Source organism: Callithrix jacchus, chromosome 9 (genome assembly GCF_049354715.1).
Source record: "Callithrix jacchus isolate 240 chromosome 9, calJac240_pri, whole genome shotgun sequence".
Classification (NCBI taxonomy): Eukaryota; Metazoa; Chordata; class Mammalia; order Primates; family Cebidae; genus Callithrix; species Callithrix jacchus.
The window spans coordinates 13,731,652-13,752,694 of NC_133510.1; the positions used below are offsets into that span (position 1 = coordinate 13,731,652).

General features: G+C 52.5%; 2 protein-coding genes across 2 annotated transcripts in view; one reads left to right on the forward strand and one right to left on the reverse strand.

Moving 5' to 3' along the window:
* B4GALNT3 (beta-1,4-N-acetyl-galactosaminyltransferase 3) overlaps nucleotides 1-3,639 on the forward strand; it is a 101,588-nt gene extending 97,949 nt beyond the window's left edge. The window contains exon 20 of the mRNA XM_035255369.3: nucleotides 1,496-3,639. Coding sequence (XP_035111260.2) covers nucleotides 1,496-1,604 — 109 coding nt within the window. The 3' untranslated portion in view covers nucleotides 1,605-3,639. The remainder of the gene's footprint in view (nucleotides 1-1,495) is intronic.
* A 767-nt stretch (nucleotides 3,640-4,406) lies between these two features.
* NINJ2 (ninjurin 2) overlaps nucleotides 4,407-21,043 on the reverse strand; it is a 103,601-nt gene continuing 86,964 nt past the window's right edge. The window contains 3 exon segments of the mRNA XM_003733701.6: nucleotides 4,407-4,630; nucleotides 5,130-5,314; nucleotides 5,520-5,751. Coding sequence (XP_003733749.5) covers nucleotides 5,148-5,314; nucleotides 5,520-5,751 — 399 coding nt within the window. The 3' untranslated portion in view covers nucleotides 4,407-4,630; nucleotides 5,130-5,147.

Here is a 21,043-nt window from a genome sequence, read left to right on the forward strand (position 1 = left end):
TGGCAAAGGTCAAGATTAAGACTTTGGGGCCAGCACAGGAGACAATGTGGACCACTAAAGGGCAGGAAGATACCCAGGAGGTTCTGGGTCCTGAGACACCAAGGGACCCGGGGGTCTGGAGCAGGAGGAAAGGGTCAACGAGATGAAAGCCTCAGAGGAGAACACAGGACGAGCTGCGGCCGTGGCAGGTGGACGCAGAGAGCAAGGTTGGGTGGGGACACCAGGCCGTGGGGCAGCACGGCACGTGGGTGGTGAGGAGGCGGAGGCTGTTCTGCATGAGGTTCCTCTTTCAAGAAGTGTGCTGCCAAGAGAAGGGTGGGGGGAGAACGCCAGCTTGAGATCTGAGCCTGTGGGGAAGGAGCAAAGGAGAGGGGAGGGTGCCCTTCACAAGGGAGGGTATATAAGTGCTGGAACAGCGTTCACAAGAGGTGGACAGGGCAAGGTCAGGAGCACTGGCGGCGGGGACCTGGACGTGAAGGCATTCACTTCTTCCCGAGAGGCAGGACAAGGTGCATCCACCGGTTACTGGGGCCTGCGCCTGGCAGGTGGTCCGTATCCGTCACCCTGTTGGTTCCTCCCTGACCTCAGTGGGGTAAGCGTCATGATCTCCGTTTTCCAGAGGAGAAGACTGAGTCTTGAAGAGAAGTTATAACTTGCCCCAAATCTCACTCACTGAAGCATCAGAGGCTCAAAAACTAGGTCTATCGATGTTTTTTCTCATTGAGGGAAGAAAGAAAAGGAGGGTGATACACTCAGATAATCTGAAGTGAAAAGGGTGACGTTAAGGGAGCTTAGATAACTGGGATCTCAGAAAAGGGTCTTAGATGGAAGAAGCCCCCGAGGCAGCTGGAAGCCTTGATTTGGGAGCCCAGCAGTCACCTCCACCTTGATCTTCGTGCGGGGCTTTTGCGGCAGTGTATGGCTCCCGTACTGCCCCGAACCTCCTGCCTCCTCAGCAGCTCAGGGATCCAGGTCAGCTACTCTTGGCCCTGCCAGAAGTGCAGGCTTCCCTGGAGAGGAACACCCTGCAGGCTGTGCATGCAGAAAAGGCAGGGGGAGGGCCTGGGCTCCGGGTGTCTCAGTGTAGCCCTGCCTCCCTCCATCTGTGACCTGTCCCCTGGAGGCTGGGCGCCAGTTATGGGGCATGCAGAGTATGCCGGGAGCTGTGCTGATTCCTCAGCCTCCATCCTTCTCGGTCTTCACCACCTCTGATGCGTATGTAGGATGTCTACTCTAACGACAGATAGACTTCTGTATCATACGTTATCCTCATTACACATATGTGATCATCATCAGACGGGCTCTGAAAGAAGGCATGACACCCAGTCATGGAGCTGGGATCCAAAGGCAGGCTGCCCAGCTTCAAAGCCCACACCCTTCCACTCCACCCGACTTCCCTGCCCTGTGGGGAGCAAGCGGAGGGTCTGTGGAGATGCAGAGGGGCTCCCCAGCTGCCTCCTGTTTCTGTTGGCTCATCCAGCTCCTCCTCCTTCAGGATCCTCCAAGCGGGTCTGGAAGTGGAGCGTCTCTCCCTCAGGAATTTCTTCCATCACTTCCATTCCAAGCGAGGCATGTGGAACCGCCGCCAGATGAAGATGCTGTAGCTGCAGGGTGTTCGCTGGACCCAGCACTCCCTGCTCCTTGACTAGCAGCAGATCCTCAGGGCCCAGCTGCTGTTCGGGGATGGGGAGCGGTCCCCAGGAGGCCTTGAAGCTGACTTCATCTGGAGCCATCCCCTCACAGAGGCAGGTGCCAGGGCTCCTCCCTCTATTCCCTGGGCCTTCAGAAGGGAGGACTTTGAGAGAGAGGCCAGGAGGGGCCACTTGTTCAGTGAAGAACGGGGACAGCTCCTGAGAAGGACGAATCAGGAAGGAGAGAATGGCTGACATCATCCTCATCCGTGAAGGTGCATGCCCACACCACCAGGCGCTCCTCAGGCCAAGTGCTGACCACCAACTAGACACTCTTCTAGTGGACCTATTTTATTGGTGGGGGTGGGGATTTTTAAAACAGAAAACCAAAACTGCTGTCCAGAGGGCGGTAAGGTTGTGCATTGAGGGACTGTCCCCACATGCAGACCTCCCGCCCACTCCTATGTCCTTGGGCATTGTCCCTTGCCTCGGGGATGATCCCATGTGGGGCAGTTCCCTGCTCCACCCCAGGCTCGTGCCTTCCAGAGACACATCTCCCAGTAGCCACCAAACGGCAGGCCACCAATTAGGGCATTAACCTTCTCCTCCAGATGCTCACTTCAGACCAGAAGCACAGAAGGGGCTGTTCCTGGGGCTTGGGCATTGGGAGCTGAGGAGCTGGGTGGTGGGCTTGCCACTCCCCGTCACTGGACACTCAGGCCTGCCTGCAGAACAGGCAAGGTGATGAAGGTGGGGGAGAGAAGCCTGTCCCCTTCCTGGCATGCCTGTGGGTAGGCCTCTGGAGAACACATGAAGAGGGAAACAGGATGTGGCCATATCTGTCAATTTCCTTAGACGAGAGAGGGCTGGGGGCTGGGCAGAAAGAGATGAAAAGAAAGTGGAAGCTGTGAGCCTTGCATCCAGCTCCCTGGCAGACCTGCCCTTCTACAGGGAGAGCCCTGGCCGCCTCGCCTTGTGTGGAAGAAGAGGAAGTTGTGTATGGGAGTGAAACCCTGGAGCAGGGACCAGGGAGCAGAATAAGAAGGGGGCAGGATGAGAGGTTTGGGGAAGGTGAGAACATTCCCCTGAGAAATCCCCTGGAAGCATGGAGAGGGGTGGGAGCAGGAGGAACTGAAGAGTGGAGCAATTTCAGGGAAAATAGTCCTTGGCCTTTTTAGTCTACGCCACCCTTTCTGTCACCTGGTGACCTTGTACTTTTCTTGCACTAATAACCCCCAGTGCTTTTGTGGCTGGGGGTTTTTCTATTGCTGCTGCTGCCTCCGCTGCTGCTGTGAATTCACCCATGGTGCATTTGGACACTGCATCTTGAACTCCAGAGTCTCACAGGGTGTGGGACAGGTGTGGGGGGACCCAGAAGAGCAGGCCACTGAGCCCACGCTCCAGGCTGTGACGGGCCAAATCACAGCACTGGAGATGCAGGGTCTGCCTGGCGGGCTCTGCATTCCCCAAGAGCATGAGCTTGGCACACAGGAGAGTAGAGTTCATGGAGAAACTTCTGGGGTCTGGGGAGAATCCCTACCTTCCTCTAAGGAATTATGAAGGACAAAGACTTTTGAGTTAACATGCTGTGGCTTAGGATAGCCAAACCTGCTCCCTGAGCTGTGGCTTCTGGTCCCTGCTGAGGCCTACTGTCCCCTGGAGAAGGGTCACGGGCCTAGGCTAGGGCTGCAGTTGGCCAGTGGGGTTGCCAGTTTCTTTCTGGGACCACTCTCATCTTTGGGCATTGCACTAGAAGGATGGAACCAGCCCAAACTGCCCGCCTGCTTCACTTACAACGACTAGGAGCCAGCCCAGCCTCTTGCCCTGCCCACCACCCCTGCGCCCTGGGCCAGTGCCTTGACTTCGATGTTTGTTACCTCCATACCATCTGCCTTAAGGGGAAGGGCCGGGCATGGCCCCTACTCCCTAGGGAAATGTCTTGGGTGGGAAGGGTGTGGGATGGTGGGAGGGGAAGCATTAAATACAGCAACTTCCTAGAAAAGAAAAAGGTGTTTGTCTTTTCCTGCTGCTCTTGATGGACATAGAGGTTTGGGCTGAATGGTCCAGGCGGGCATGCCAAGGACCCTCCCACACCACACTCTGCCTTTCCCAAGAGTGTGATGTCTGCTGTGTGTAGAATGGCCTTCTCTGCATTGTGGTTTACCAGGAAGAAGACAGCATTGTTCGTTTGAGCAGTTCACCGTGTAATAGACTAGGCATTTTCTGTTCGGCAGATTAATGGAGGCTGATGGTTTTAGCCGAGAAAGGCTATCGGTACCCTGGGGGGAAGGCTAGATATAGGGCCAGAATGGTTTGGCGAGCAGTGGAGAGAAGCCAAGGAGTGGCTACTTCTAACCTGGCAGACCGTCTAAAAATCATTTCTGTTTGAGCTGGCAACGCTTTGCTAATGCCTTACAGGTGCAGATTTACCTTGCTCGTTCTATTTTGGCCCACGCAAAGACCAAAATGAGTTTGCAGTCCTTAAACACATGCCTAAGGGAAGCAGAGACTGCGAAAGCTAGAAGAGCTTACAGCAGGTTCATGGAGAAGATTGAGCATATGTGCATCCATCTGCAATGGACTAGTCTACAGTTGATGGGGCAGATGACAATAAGCTCAAGGCATCTGGGCCAGGAACGTTGGCTTCAAGCAGAAGCCATAGAAGAGGGAGTGATTTAAAAGCCTGCCCACCCTTGAGCCCTCTGCTAGGCACAGCTGGAGACCAGCCTAGATGCCTGAGCCTTTCGGACTAGACAAATAAGTGGACTCCAGAGTGGATTTGAAGAAACCTTTATAGATATAGATTCCATTTTACAGGAAGGAAAACAGGCCTGGAGCAGAAGGAAGCAGTAGGGTAGAGTCAGGACCAGAGTCCTTGAGCTGGGCAGACTTGGCCTTAGACAGACCCGCCTTAGACAGACAGCTCTTCTGGGCTGTGGAAAGTGCCCATGAGCCCGGCAGATCAGGCAGGAAGGAGGCAGGAGTTCCAGGCCCAGTACCTGTCGGGAAGCAGAGAAGAGGCAATGAGGAGGGCAGGCCAGAGCAGTGCCCCTCAACCCTCAGCGTGCCCAGGATGCACCTGGCCACCTTGCTCATGCATGTGCCCCCAGCCCGTCTGGAGCAGAAGCCTGAGATTCGGCATTTCCAGCAAGCTCCCGAGTGGTCTGTGGATGCTGCTGGCCCTAGAACCACAGTCTGAGTAGTAAGGGCTGCTAGATAATGCCAGGGATAAATTCCCCATCTCCAGCTTTCCTCTTGCCAAAGGGGCAGAGTCAACCACAGCATCGCCTCCACCCGGGAAACCCTGAGTCCAAGAACCGAGAGCAACCCATTAACACAGCAATGGGGCTTTGTGCAGGCCTCACTGAGGACAGGCTCCTGCAGATCCCCTCCTCGCCCTTGGCGCTACAGGATCTGTCTCTTGCCCCAAAGCCCCAGAGGAGAGAGAAGGGCCACCTGGGGAACCCCTGGAGCTGGGGTTTCCCTATCCTCCCTCACCTGGATCCCAGGCGGTATTCAGAGAGAACTCCTTGAGGCCCTGGCAGCCAGGAACCCTGTCTTATGTGCCCCGAAAGCTGTAATGAAAACGTTGATGACCACAGTGAGGAAGATCAAGGCGGTGGCTGCGTTGTTGAGATGGTTGAGTTGCCACTGCTTTTCTACCTCATTCAGGTTCAGCCGCGCTGCAGGGGAGTGGAGCGGGGGAAAGGGTCAAGGATGAGGCCACAGTCCGGAGCTACCCCCACAACACCAACCAGAGTTTGGAAGGAGGGGCCCTTCAGAGACCCAAGCGGCAGAAATCAAGGGAGGTGGTCGTCATTGAGCTGAAACACCTCTGCCCTCACAGGTGCCAAGGCAGAAGGCCTGACTGCAGGCTGGGCTCCTCACCAATAACCACGAGCAGTACGCCGATGACCACCTGCAGGAGCAGAGAGAGGCTGATGAGGGTGACCAGGGTGGCATAGTAGTGAGAGGATGGCCCCTGCTCCAGCACCGCCTTCAGCCGCATGGCGTTGGACATGAACAGGGCCACATCCAGCATGCTCTCTGCCACACTCTTCTTGGTGGCGTAGTGGTTCAGGTTGATGGGTTGGCTCCTCCTGGGGTCGGAGCTCCCAGGCTGCAGGGAGAAAGCACAGACTTAGCAAGAGAGACTCTGGAAGGGAAGCAGTTGAGAGGTGGGAGAGAAGAGAGAAGTTTTAAAGCCCTTCCCAAACCAGACGGGAAGCTCAGGACAAGCGACACCCTTCTCAGTTTCATGCCCTGAAAACCCGTCCAGACCTCTGCACTCTGAAATGACGTTCTTTCTGTTGCAGTTGATACTTCCTGGAGGGTTGCCCCTCACACCCTCCCCTGTGCAGCTGGAGAAAGTGAAAAGGCTGGTAAAATGCACCTTCCTTGTTCTATTCACTATTTTACCTGGGCCAATCCTCAGCTTTGGGCTGTTTTATTTTCCTCTGAGAGGAAAACACCTGAGAAGACAATAGAAGGAGCTTGGAGGCTTGGGTGAAATAGAGAAAGCCTCCTCCTCTCCCAGAATGCCATGGTCCCAAGGCAGGGTGCACAGCTCAGCAACTGAACATGGCTGCATTTCCAGCCCTCAGGAGCACTGGAGTTCCACCCTGTTCAGGCACACACGCTGTCAGGCTGGCTGGCAGGATACACATCCATATATGCATGAGTGTGTGCACACAGTAATGCATACTAGCTAAACACTCTTCATTCATTTGAACTATGACTTGTGGCTGGGATTTATTGAAGCATAATTTACATCTGATCTGATTTTGAAGTATAACACTTCTCAAGAAGCCACTAACTCCAAAAGAGAGAATCACAATACAGGGCATATGCTGTGGACCTCTGGGGTGGGCCAAGAAATTCAGTCTGGGCCCCATGGCCAACGGCAATCCGCAGTCACTCAAGAGTCCTTGGGAGATTGACTTAGCAGTGGTGCTTGGACTAGATTGGGCCAGGAAGGGCTAGAAGCAGGGGGAGTCATTTAAAGTGATAGTCTGGAATTAGGATCAGAGTGAAAAGGAACTGAAGTGAAGTGAGGTGAGAAAGCAAAGGAAGGGAGGACTTTGAAAGATGCTACAGCCTGGAGGTAAGGAAGATGACCCATCGGATCACCACGACGGGACAGGTACCTGCTGAGTGGGGACAGATGGATGCGTGAATAGATATGCACAGTGATGCATACTAGCTGAACGCTCTCAGTTTGTTTTTAATTCTTTGGCTGGGATTTATTGAAACATAATTTACATTTGATTTTGTTTTGAAGTATAAAATAAAGCTTCATGGATGAATGGATGGGTGGATGGATGCATGGATGGGTGGATGGATGGATGGATGGATGGAGAGATTGGGGGTGGATGGGTGGATGGATGGATGGATGGATGGAGGTGTGGATATTGGATGGGCAGGTCTCAGAGGGTCTGGAATGTTCCTTGTACTTCGTGCAACCACAGCAAGTCACTTCACTTCTCTGTATCTCAGGGATTTACACAGAGGACAGTCGATTGACATGCAGGCTAAGTGATTAGCCTGTCTATCTGAATCTTTGGTTTCTACGTGCCCTTAAGATTCCCTGAAATGAGACTGGGCGCTGTGGCTCATGCCTCTAATGCCAGCACTTTGAGAAGCCGAGGCAAGCAGATCACTTGAGGTCAGGAGTTTGAGATCAGCCTGGCCAACATGGCAAAATCCTGTCTCTACTAAAAATACAAAAAAATTAGCTGGTCATGGTGGCACACACCTGTAATCCCAGCCACTCAGGAGGCTGAGGCAGGAGAATCACTTGAACCAGGAGGTGGAGATTGCAGTGTTTTGGCCATGCATCCTCAATATATGTACATTCTTCCATTATCAATTATACATATTTTATTGGACTAATATATACAGTAAAACATGCAAAAGTAGAAACATTTGAAAGGATTACATAAACATCAATATAAGTAGGAGTTCAATTTTCTTATCCTAAAATATGGTCTTGGGCACCCGTCTTTGGAGACCCAGCTCTAATCCACATGCCTGGCTACAGAGTGGACCAACCCTCTCCTAGGCCAGCAGAAGGGGCCTCTGTTCCCCAGTCCTTCTCCTAAAGTTTGCCTTAAAAGTTCAGTCCCATGTCTCCACCCTGCTCTTCTCGCTTCCTTTCCAAGCTCCTGGCCCCTTGCTCCATTTGCCAGGAGGGTGCACATGCACAGACACAGCCAAGAGGTGCAGGGTCATGGGCGCTAACAGCGCCTGCTCTGAGATGGAATCGGCCCCGGCAGCCTGTGCCCTGCAGATTGCCCGCCTCTGACTCTGTGGACCATCACTGGAGGATTGAACTCAAAGAAGTGGCTCTTCCACTTTGACCACACTGCAGGCCATCAGCTTTCTACACTGGACAGTTCCCTGCATCTGGATTGCTCATGATCAAATTCTGAGTGTCCTCAACTTCTGGTCAGGGCAGGATTCACAGAGGGCAATCAGGAGTGTAACTTTGGCCAACAGAGCAATTTAAACGCTTTCCGTGGAAGATGCGAGTGGACAGCAGCAGGTAGCTTTCATTCACTAGATTGAATGTACGTGCCAGGTGGTTGGAGCTGTGAGGACCCCAATGCCGAATAAGGCATGGCTGCTGTCCCTCATCGGGATCCCTGGTGAGCACTGTCCCATTGGGCCACAGGCTGCTCACAACAGGTGCTGGCAAACTCCTTTTCACAGCCACCAAAATCAGGCTGGGAGCCGGGGCCCAGAGAAAGAAAGAAAAAGGCTGTGGGCACGGAAGGAATGGAGTGCTCACTACCTTTCCCTGCCTTCGCTTGTGTTTGATGTTGCTGAGACCTGGGTTTCTGCTTGTGCTGGAGGCAGCCAGTGGGGCTGGAGAAGGTAGGGACAAAGGGTGAGTGAGGACCTTCGTGGACTTAGGATACCACACAGCTTTCAGGGCCTTTGGAAATGCAGTTTAAGCAAGGCTGGCTTGTCTAGGGCCAGCTGGCCTGGTTGCTTAGGGCCAGGGATCCCAGGGCCAACACCCCGCAAAGGCCCATGGTCACTGTCAGCCCCAAGGCTGCAGCAGCCTGTGGTCATAGCCCATTTGGTGACTATTTGTTGGACTCCAGGAGCACTCATTAGGCAAGAGAGTCTCGCCTCCTACCCCCAAATTCAAAGGGCTTCTGTCCAGGCTCAGCTGTGCCCCCTGGCCTCCCTGCCCCAAGGCAGTGCCACCCCTCTTCTCCCTCCCCCATTCCTGCAAGATTTGCACTTTGTCCTTCCATCCTCAGCTTCAGTTCAACCTCTGATGAACTGGTCTAGCTTCGAGGGAAAAAGACTCCGTTCCCTGAAAATTTGTTAACAGTGGACAGAACCTTAAACCCAGACCTCCAGTGGTATGTTTTGAGCACTGACCAAATAGTGCGGGAAGAGGTGGCAGTGGGTGGAAGGGGAGAATACTTGGGGAACTTGGAGGTCTTCCCAAGCCTCAATGAAAAGTATTGCTATGTAAATTTTAACAGAGCTGCTTGGCTTTTGTTAGTAATTTAGAGCTATCGTTTCACAGACGATGTGGGACTCGCAGTGCGCTTAGGGGGTGCCCTCATCCTTTCCTCTCTAAATGTAGAGCCGATTCAGTACTGCCTTGAACTGCGGGTGCTGGGCGGGATCTCTGCAGGGCATCCCCGCAGGCGCCAGTTCTCCAGAGCGTCCACACGGTGGCGCGCAGGGTCCAGAGAAGGGCCTCGGGCACCGCAGCTGCCGCATGGCGTTTCCACCCCGAGGAACCCACGCGCAGGACGGGATTTGTGTGAAACCTGGACCCATCCGAGGCCCGGACCGGGAGCCTGGCCCACAAGTCTGTATGGGCCGACCTAAAACCCACCAAACACGTGTGTCAAGTCAGAGTTCGGGAATCAACCGAAGCTGAAATGGGGCCAGCTTGGGGTGGGGAGACGGAGAGGGGAGGGGCCTTCGGCACAACCTGCAGCCCAGGGGACCGCGGAGGGAAAGGGTCGAAGGTGCCTGGAAAGGGGCCCCCTTAGTGCGACATCTTTAAAAGCAGGGAAAGATTTCCTAATCCTTGTGGCCAGTTTAGGTGCAGCCCTGCTCAGGGGCAGGGGGATGGAGGAAATGGCCTGCGGGCTCCCTTACAGTGGGAGGACTGAATCAGACAAAGCCCTAAATCCTGCAGGGGGCCATCCTTGTCGCCCACAACCCAGGGATTGAGAGCAACCCCACAGGGGTCAGATGATGGAGGAGTGGGGAGCGCAGTAGGGTGGCCCCGGCTCCTGCTCAGATGAGCTGGCCCTTTAAGGCCAGGCCCAGGCGGGTCCAGAACAGAGACCCGGGAATGTGGGAAGGACAGGGGAGCACAGCCTCCCAGCATGAGTCATTCCCGTTTCACCGGACTCTTCGCCGCCGGCTCTCGCTTGCCTCCCTCCCCTTGTCCTGGCCCTGACCCTGGCTTCTGCGCCCTCCCTGCAGAGCTGGCCCGGGTGCGCTGGCGGCCTCCACCCGCCACAAGCGCGCAGCGCTCCGCCCGCTCCCCGCCCCTTTTGAGTTGATCCTGGAAGAGCAGGGGCCGGCAGGCTGGGACTCCCGATTCCTAGGACCAGCTCTGCCTCTGGGCTTGGCACCTTGGTGGTCACTTTCCACACCTATAATACTGGAGGGCAGAGGCCACGGACAGACAGAACGACGCTTTGCTCCTCCCCAGAAGAAAGGACAGAATCCAAGCGGTTCCCATGCTCCCAGCGTGAGATCCCTCTCTCAACGAGGCTGGCTCAGTGTCTTACTGAGGTCTCATTCTGCCCTGCCCTGCTCGCCCCTCCCCTGCCACTTACGGGCGGCAGGACACTGCCCAAGACTCATTGCTTTGGGTTCCCAGAGTCCTTGTTCAAGGGGTGGTTGCCTGGGGAAAGGCTGCCCATCAAAATCCAGCCAACCAATGACACCCGGACAGAAGGGGAATTTGGGGCGTCATGAAGCTGGGGCGGGAGGGGTGCGAGGGGGTGAGAGTAGATCCAGAGTCTGATCTGTACAGCTCTAGGCCTTTGGCCACAAGAGGACGTGGGTTTGGTGATTGGCAGGGGATGAGGCAGCGGGTAGGAGACACCACAGACCCAGCAGTCCCCCGTTTGCCCCACTCCTGGGTCTGCCCAGCAGAGTCATTTCCCTCCCTATTCGGCATCCTCCTCTCTGGTTCCAGCTCAGTCTGGCCCCTTGCCAAGTCCCAGCTCCCAACGCTGGTGCTATTCCATCCCTTGAAGTCAAGGATTGCTTCATTGTTCTGCCAGACGGCCGTTTATCCTTTAATCCTTGTTGGCCCATAGTTTTGTTTCTTTACAAAACTGGGGTTGGATAGGAAAAGAATGCCTTTTCTTAACAGAAAAGTAAACATGTTTTTACCTTGTTTATTGACATTACTGCCAGTGGGGGCCTTAAGGTACAACAGATCGTTCTGCTCTTTCTTGGACACAAGATTACAGGGCCATTCTCCCAGCGGGAGGGCTGAGGGGGGTAAGTGACTGCCCTACCAAAAAGCCAGGAGCCACAGCTCACTGTGGTTAGGCCCTGGGGCCTAGGGCAGGCCGTGTGCGTCCCATGGGAGGGTGTAGCTCTCCTTCCGGGTGACACCCTCCGGGTGACACCAACAGCACCTTGACGACAGTCCAGCTCTGCTTTCAGGAGTGAGCAAGCAGGCCCACGCATTAAGCTCCTTTGCTTATCTGCGAGATTGAAGGGACTGGAACACAGGCTTCCTTGGGTCCTTCCCAGCACAGACTGATCTAGGGATGAGGAAGTGGAGGCTCTGAGTGGAGAATCCGGACGCTGAGGCCATAGCAGAGAGGCCGCTGCAGGATACGGGTGACCCTCCCCTGTCATTCCTGCCAGCCCTGAGAAGACCCACATGGCAGCCTTCCTTTGTGGCGAGCTCACACTCAGACCACACACTGGACAGGCCCAGAAGAACAGGGGCCTGGGGCCCTTGTGTTGGCTTCAAAATGACCGCCTGCCCAGGAAAGCCAGGCCTCCCCTGAGAAGGAGACGGTCCAGACTTAGGCTTCTGGTAGCTGATTTCTCACAAAGGGAAAGGGTGGGTCTCAGCCCCGGAAGAGTGATTCGTTCAAAGGAAGGGACTTAAGCAAGCTTTTAATCCGGTGTCAGTCCTCATCAGAATCCAGTTGGGAAGGGTGCCTGGGCCTGTCCTACTGCGCGCACACATAGTGGGCTCTCAGTGCACTGGAACGATGATGGTTCCCACTTACAGAAGACACTCCTGTGCCTGGCACAGGGTTAAACACAGGACATGAGTCACCTTGTGCAGTCCTCTCAAACGGTTCTGCAAAGTAGGTGGGGGCATCATCACTGCAGTTGAGAATATGGAAGCCCAGAAAGCCTATGTAGCTTGCCCAAGATCACACAGCACAGTTTGGTCTGAATGTGTCCTAAAGTTTATGGGTTGGAAAATTAATCCCTACTGTAATAGTGTTGAGAGGTGGGAACTCTAAGAGGTGACTAGGTCATAAGGGCTTTGCCCTTATTTTTGAATGATGCCATTATCACGGCAGTGAGTCAAGTTATCTCAGGAGTGGGTTCCTGATACACAAGGTGGGCGTGGCTCCCTTCCTCTCTCTTGCGCTTGCAAGCTCTCTGGCCCGCCACCTTCTACCATGGAAGGATGCGGCACGAAGGCCCTCACCAGATGCCAGTGCAATGTTCTTGGACTTCCCAGTCTCCAGACCAGGAGCCAAATAAATTTCTATTGTTTATAAATTACCCGGTCTCTGTTATTCTGTTCCAGCAACACAAAACAGACCAAGACATACCCACCCAAAAGGCCAGTGTTTAAAATAAACACGTTAAAACAAAACTGAACGTACGACTTCATGTCACCCAGACCCTAGCTGGTCCTTCTCTGAAGTGGGATAATATCTGCCCTGTCTAGCACAAAGGGCTGGTAGAAAGATCAATGGGATAATGTGGGTGAATATGCGTTGCAAACTGTGAGGTATTAAACAAATATCGCATGAGGAGGGAAATCTCTCCCACACAGGATTATGCTTCCACCTATGGGCCTAGAGGCATTTTAGATACTGTGTTGTGACTCAGGGTTCGTCCCAGCCCCAATTTCAAAGTAGGCACCATGTATGGTCCTAACAACTGCCATTGTGTTTGAAATGCCTCCTGTACCCATCCGGCAGCCTCTCTCCTCACTCCTGCTGGCTCTCACCTTCGAGCTGCCGCAGACGCAGGAAGGGAAATGCTCACACAGGCCCCCTGCATTGGGTATCCAGGATCATTGTACTCAAGTGCAGTCCTCTCCCCTGGGCCCCCACCCACGTCTCTAGCCCGGTCCCCAGCTCCTCCTCCCACCCCTGGAGAGGAACCCCGTGCCAGGCTCTGTGATGCTCAGACGCGCAGGGCCACACCAGATTACTCACTGTTCCCTAATGCACCCCACCCTTCCCAGCAGCTCCTGCTCTGCTCCAGGACTAAAGCCTTTCTTTCTTCACCATGCTCCCCCAAGGGAAAGCCTCCCCTCCTTTCTAGACCCTGTCCCCAAGTGCACTCCACCCAGAATGAAGATCGCCTGCTTCCTGGCCTGTGCTGGCCTTCGGCATTGTTGAGACCTCTTGAGATGGCTCCTTCTGCTGTCCACTTTAGCACATGGCCCCCATATTCCACAGGCCTGGGTCCCCACAGAGCCTAGCTCAGCACCTTGCCCACATTAGGTACATAATGAATGATGATCACACTGAATTTTTTATGAGAGAGTTTTTTCAAAAAAGGCAAAAATAAGGATCTTTAAGGGTAGGGCTTCAGGCACAGTGGCATCTGGGTGGGGAGTGGAGTTTGGCTAGTGAATCTTTGCTCTTCTAATACACGCCTCCTCTGCAGGGAGAGCCCTTTCTTCCCTGGATCCTGCCTTTGCTCGGCAGTCCTGAGGGAGCCTCAGGGAATCAATGACTGGGGCTGGAAGCTGCAGCTGGTCTTCAGGCCAAAAGCTGTAAAAGCCCAAACCCCTGAAGCCTTCTGTCTGGGGCAGGCCACATGCAGGCTCCCTGCCTGCAGCCTTACCCTGCCAAGAGCTGTGATCTCGCCCTTAAAAATCAACAGTCTCTAATCCACGTCAGGGTGGGGTGTCTTTTGCGTGTTATTCCAGCAATAATAAGTAACTGGTCCAGAAACGTCCTCTGAGCCCTGGGAGCAGTCTCACTGAGAGTTCCAGCCCTTGCCCGAGGCTGCAAACTGAGACCTAAAGCGGCAGCATCCAGAGGCCACATGGGGAGAGGCCTCCTGGGAAGGCATGTAGCGCGGCTGTTGTCCACCAGGGGGCGCCAGGAAACAGCGTGGCAAGGCCCCAGGCCACCTCTACCGGCCCGCGCGGGCACACCCGGGGCTTTGACCCCTTTGTGATAGAGGACACGGACGGGCTTCCCGCCAACGAAAAGGTGCCATAGATTACAAACAAGCTATGTGTAGGGAGGGACGGGAAAGCACGAGTGTTGAAATAGGAACCCAGAGGGTCCTGCTTGCTTTTTTATTTATTTTAGTTATTACTGTTTTTTTGAGACAGGGTCTTGCTCTGTCGCCCAGGCTGGAGTGTAATGGCTCAATCATAGCTTACTGCAGCCTCGACCTCCTGGGCTCAAGCGATCCTGCCTCCTCAGTCTCCCAAAGTGCTGGGACTACAGGCGTGAGCCGCCACCCAGCCTCCTTGCTCTCTCTTAGGAAGCATTTCCCACCTCCCCTGCAAGAGGTCACTTTGTCAGGGTTTTCAGTAAAGATTGTTATCTCGGGGTTCAAAGTTAATCGTGGATTTACCCACACACAGAAATATCCAAAGAATCGATCTGCTCCCTTTCAATATCCACCCTAAACAAGAGAACTTCCCCAATCAGCGGCTTGTCCTGGAGCTTCCAGACCCATCTGGCCGGCTCTTTGCTCTATGCCCACTTTGCCATGGAGGTTCTCAGACGCATTCCCCAAGCCCCCCCAGCCAATCTCTGCTGACTTCAATCCTACTCATCCCTCAAGGGCTAACACAATGTGCTAAAATTTAAACAGTAATAAAGAATGATAATGCTGTATGCCAGGCACGACTCCACAAGGCAGGTATTAATAGAGATGGTCCCCGGCTTTCACACCACCGTGAGTGATACACTTTAGAAACTGTATTTGGAATAGCCATACAATAGCCATACAAAAAGAGAATAGCCACTCTCTTTTTCACTTTCAGTACAGTATTCAATAAATTACGTAAGATATTCCACACTTTATTATAAAGTAGCCTTTGTGTTAGATGACTTTGCCTACTGCTGTAGGCTGGTGTAAGCGGGCTGAGCACGCTGAAGTTAAGTTAGGCTAAACTGTGAAGCTTAGCAGGCTAAGTGTATTAAATGCATTTGGACTTACGATATTTTCAACTTACTATGGGTTTATCAGAATGTAGCTCTATCATAAGTTCAGAAGCATCTGTAGTTCCCTGCGACCCCCCCTCCCCATTTTTTTTAAGAGTCTTGCTGTCGGTGGCTCACGCCTGTAATCTGAGCACTTTGGGAGGCTGAGGCGGGTGGATCACAAGGTCAGGAGTTCAAGACCAGACTGGCCAACATGGTGAAACCCTGTATCCAAAAAAAAAATTTTAATTTAAAAAAAAGAGTCTTGCTGTGTCACCCAGGCTGAAGTGTAGTGTCGCAATCTTGGCTCACTGTAACATCCACCTCCTGCATTCAAGGGAGTCTCCTGCCTCAGCCTCCCAAGTAGCTGGGATGTAGTCCCATTTTACAAGTGAAGAAACTGAGGCTCAAAGAGATCAAATGCCCAAAGTCACCAGATGCTAAGGGATGGCCCCATTGTCTGAATCCTCCGCTTGTATGTTTCTCCTGTATCACGACAGTTCTCAATGTGTGGTCCTTTAAGTAACAGCAGAAACATTACCTGAAAACTTACTAGAAATGAAAAAATTTTTAATTTTTGTAGAAATGAGGTCTCACCATGTTGGCCAGGCTAGTCTCGAACTCCTGAGTTCAAGCGATTCTCCACCTCTGCCTCCTAAAGTGTTGGGATTACAGGCATGAGCCACTATACCAGGCCCCTAGATCACCCTCTTATTTTTTTTTTTTAAAGACAGGGTCTCCCTCTTGTCACCTAGGCTGGAGTGCAGTGGTGCAATCATGGCTCACTGTAGCCTCAAACTCCTACGCTCAAGCCATCCTCCCGTTATAGCCTCTTGGATAGCTGGGACTACAAGTGCACACCACTATACCCGGCCAATTCAGTTTTAAAACATTTTTTTTTTTTGTAGAGATGTGGTCTGACTATGTTGCCCAGGCTGGTTTTGAACTCCTGGCAAGGGATCCTCTCATCTTGGACTCTCAAAGTGCTGGGATTAAAGGCACGAACCATTGCACCTGGCCAAGATCACCCACTTTTTAAGTATTAGAGCTGGCCTTTGAACCCAGGAAGGCTCTGGATCCTGTGTCCTTAACTGCTACAGCCCTGCAAGCATAGGCTGTGTAAGTCCCTCAACAATGGGGGCCAATCTATAATAGCTATAGGTAGTATATCTAGATCATTCCAGAGAGGAGCGAATGGGTCAAAACCGTCTTTCGAACCAGCAGGCAGAGGCCCCAGCAGCTCCTGTCTGCCCAGCCCGGTGCTGCCGGCTGCTGCTCCTCGTGGGTCTCTAAGGATCTAGTGTTTTTTCTTTTGAGACAGAGCCTCGCTGGTGCCCAGGCTGCAGTGCAGTGGCATGATCTCGGCTCACTGCAACCTCTGCCTCCCAGGTTCAAGCGATTCTCCTGCCTCGGCCTCCTGAGTAGCTGAAATTACAGGCACGTGCCACCACCCCCAGCTAATTTTTGTATTTTTAGTAGAGATGGGGGTTACACCATGTTGGTCAGGCTGGTCTCGAACTGCTGACCTCGTGATCTGCCCACCTCCACCTCCCAAAGTGCTGGGATTACAGGTGTGAGCCACCGCGCCCAGCGGTCTAGTGCTTTTATTCCTAGATTCTTTTCATGTCCTCTCTCAGAAGTACTTACAGTGCGTCTCTTGTTTTTGCTGAACCTTAGATTTTGTGGTGGAGCCTAAATCCAGAAAGGAAGCCTAAACAGGGGCAAGTGGAAAGGACTTTCAGAACAATTAATCATAAAGCAAAATATCAATTCCACATAAGGGTGTATATGAGTTTTGTATGTCCCCACTAGACTACGCATTCCCAAAAGGTAAGAGTTATTTCCTCAGGATTTAAGGCAATTAAAATAAGAAGAAATGAGAGTTGAGCCTATAGTCCCTGGCTATAGTCCAGGTGAGACCTCATGAAGTAGATCATATCTGACAGTGAGATAGGAAAAAGGGAAGGTGGTGAATTTCCCACCCCACCCAGCCCTGCAGACAGCCTGCCAAGATTCCAGGCTGATTATTGAGTTCAGTTCAACAAACCTGCTTCCAGCTCCTAGCATGAGTTAGGCATCTAGGACACAACAGAGATCCTTGGCTTCCCTACAGCCCCTGTGAAAGAAAACTAGAATCTCGGGACCCCCAAATTCACTATGCCAAAGAGAAAGTGAAGCTTGGACATGGAGTCACACAAAACAACTGCCGTCCTTGTGTTCCCAAACAGCTGTCATTTCCCCTGCTTGCTTTACCTAACATAACATGCGGATTCACTGAGTCCAGTACAAAAACGTGATCGATGCGCCCCCACCCCCACTTCCTCTTTTCACATGTAAAATGTAGATTCGTCATGCACTAATCAGAGCCTCACAGGAATGTAACCACTAGCCTCACTCCCTACCCATCCTCATTTTTAAAAATCTCCCCCTCTTGCTTTGCTCTTTCCCTTTAAATATTGAAATTCCCAAAATCCTCTTTGGAAAAAGCATAGGTCACAGATCCTATGGTGCTTCTTTTTTCTGGGTTCGCCCTCAGCTTTAGCAGAACAAACCTCTAAGCAATGGAGATCTGCCTCAGTCACATTTCAGTTTACATCCTTTTCTCTGAATCCCCTAAAATGACAAAGCTTAGCAGAGAATAAGTGTATCAAGGGGGAAGCCAGGAGATAAAGAGAGCTTCTCCATCGCTCCTCAGTGGACAAGCTTCATGGGAACAATGGGGCACCTAAGCCTGCATGCTCAACGAATGAAGCAGTAAATGAACGATGCTTTGGTCAGCAGGGTGCAGTGGCTCACACCTGTAATCCCAGCACTTTGGGAGGCTGAGGCAGGTGGATCACTTGAGGTGAGGAGTTCGAGACAAGCCTGGGCAAAATGGTGAAACTCCATCTCTACTAAAAATACAAAAGGTAGCTAGGCATGGTGATGCACACCTGTAATCCAGCTGCTCAGGAGGCTGAGGCAGGAGAATCACTTGAACCTGGGAGGCAGAGGTTGCAGTGAGACAAGATCACGCCTGAGTGACAGAGCGAGAACCTGTCTCAAAAAAACACAAAAGTTGCCTTTGATTTGTTGTTCACTGTATTCATTCAGAAGAGACTTGAAAGGCAGAACCAGGGTGAGCTGAACTCAGTGAATCTCTTCTATGGCATCTTCTGGGGGTACCCGTCAATGGCTGTGATACAGACACCTTGACTGCTGACACGCCTCCGTATACCAGGGCAGCCAGTGTGGTGTCTGCATGTGTGTGTGTGTGTGTGTGTGTGTGTGTGCATCTGTGTCTGTGTGCCTCTGTGTGTCTGTGTCTGTGTACATGTGTGTGTGTCTGTGTGTGTATGTCTCTGTGAATGTGTGTGTGCATGTGTCTGTGTCTATATGCATGTGTCTGTGTGTATGTTTCTGTGTCTATGTGTCCGTGTGTGCATGTATGTGTGTATTCATGTGTGTTTGTATGTGTGTGCCTGTCTGTGTGTATCTGTGTGCATGTGTGTGTGCATGTCTCTCTGTGTGTGTGCATGTATCTGTGCATGTGTCTGTATGTCTGTCTCTGTGTATGTGCATGTGTGTCTGTGTGTATTCATGTTTTTGTGTATGTGTGTGCATGTCTGTGTACATGTGTGTCCATGTGAATGTGTGTGCATGTGTCTGTGTGTGTCTCTGTGTGTGCATGTCTGTGTGCATGTGTCTGTGTGTCTCTGTGTCTGTGTGCATGTGTGCATGTGTCTCTGTGTGTGTACATGTGTGTGTGCATCTGTGTGTCTGTGTTCGTGTGTGTGTGCACGTGCATGTGTCTGTTGTCCCTGAGCTCAGTAGCATCCTGGGTCCTGGCCATAGACCCATAGATGAGACAGGTGCAGACAAGGCAGGGATGCCGATGCACTACCTGGAGGGAGCTCCAGGGGCCAAGGAGATCAAGATAGAGAAGTCCCTGCACACTGAGTCTGGGGATCAAAGCCCCTCCTGATTGGTGGGCCAGCCTGAATCAGCTGCAGCTGCCAGCTTCAGCCAATCCTAGGAGGCCTGGGCCTGGAACCAGCCTACCGGAATTGCTCTGGCCCTAGGACTCATGTCTTTTCCCTGCCAGCAAAGCAGGTCCAGCCTGGGTTCTCAACCGGGGCTCTCCTGTTCTCCGTTAGGATTCGAATGTGGCCAGTCACAGATTCTCCCAGCCCTGACACCTGCACCTGAGCAGCCGCCCTGTGAAGTGGGCCAGGGTCTGGGGAAAAGAAGGCGTGAGGGGTAAGCGGGAAAGGGCCGGCAAGGAGGCGCAGGGATCCGACTGTGCTGCTGACCGTCTAGCTCACGCAGCTTCAGAGCTTCCCAGCTCACTTGTCTGTAAAAAGAGGAGATGCCCCTCTCCTCCCTCTCATGGTGAGAAGGTAGTATCTGGTGAAATAGGTGAGCCACTGCTGAACTCAGCAAAACCCTGAGCAAAAGTCAATGTAAGTCTCAGGCGATGTCTATCTCAGCCCCCCGGTGTCCTGACAACCAGATTCCACGTGGATGCTGAGCATGCAAACAGTCCAAGTAGGAGGGCTTCCAGTCCGCAGCCTCTCCCTGGCTCCCTGCACTGACCCCACGTGCAGCCAGGCTCCCCAGGCATCCCCCTTCACTTCTCACAGAGGCCCTGTGAGGAGAAACAGGCTCCAGAGAGGACGGAACATACCCGAGACCACATGGCTAGGAGACCAGAGGCAAGATTTGAACCCGGGTCTTTGAGGCCACAGCTCCAACTCCTCAGCACTGTGTTCTTCCTCCCATAGCTCTTAGACCAGAGCCCTGGGGAAACCTTTCCTCCAGCGCTGGGGACGCGTGCTCAGGAGTGAATGAATGAATGGATATAGGCAGGCAGGCGTGCTAGTCCTGCCCTTAGCACCGGCCTAGATCCAGGCTAGAAGCACCCTTTCCACAGCTCAGGGCGATGCCGCAGGGCAGCCAGGCAGGTGTTGGGCCACTGCTGTGCCCTCACCCTCTTTCTAAAAATACTAATGAGTGAGAGAACAATATCCAGTTGCTCTTTGGGGTCAGTCCTTCACAGTCCAAGGCTGCCACCTGGCACCTGCAGCCTCTGGGCCTCCCGCCCAACAGCTGACCCCTGTTATCCCTGTGACTATTTACTGCAAGGCAAAGTCCAGTTTGGCAGAGGTGTGGACTTCCAAGCAGTCAGGTCTGGCTCACCCGTGCTGAACTGTGGGGTAGCAGGACAGCTTGGGGGTCTCTACCCCTAAGCCCAGTCAAAATAAACCCTTCTTTTTGCTGGGGCTCCATTTCCACAGCCATGAAATAGAGGCAGTCAACCCCCACAAAGCCGCGGAGTGTGAATAGCAGCCTGGCTTGGGGACGTGGACACTTAGAGCCAGGACAGTGGAGTTGAGACCTGGCACTGCCCCTTTACAGCTGCATGGCTTGGGACTTCTATCAGTCACCTGCTAAAAATGGGAATCACACGATTACAGGACAGTGATAGTATTAACTATTTTTAAAGATCTATGTTTATGTGCTTAGATCAATCTGATATGACATGGACTAAAATATTAAGTGTCATCTCTAAGCAATAGAATATCAAATATCTGTATTTTCTAATTTTTCTTCAGTGAACATTTGGAGTTAAAAAACCAAAATATTAAAGCAACAACCATATAATTAGTACTTAAGTATTTGTTCTGACTTACAGGACAGTTTGAGAATCATGTTCACAAAAGTGGTTTACAAACTGTGAAGGTCTTTGGAAATGTAATAGTTCTTATAATTTTCTCCGAGGGCATTTTGGAACTAAACTACAGGGATGGGGAGAGAATAGTTTCCTGGCCAGGTACGGTGGCTCACACCTTTAATCCCAGCACTTAGGGAGGCTGAGGTGGGCAAATTACTTGAGCCCAGAGGTTCTAGACCAGCCTGGGAAACATAGCAAAACCCTGTCTCCACACAAAAAATTTTTTGGCTGGATTCAGTAGCTCATGCCTATAATCCCAGCACTTTGGGAGGCTGAGGTAGGCTGATCACCTGAGGTGAGGAGTTTGAGACCAG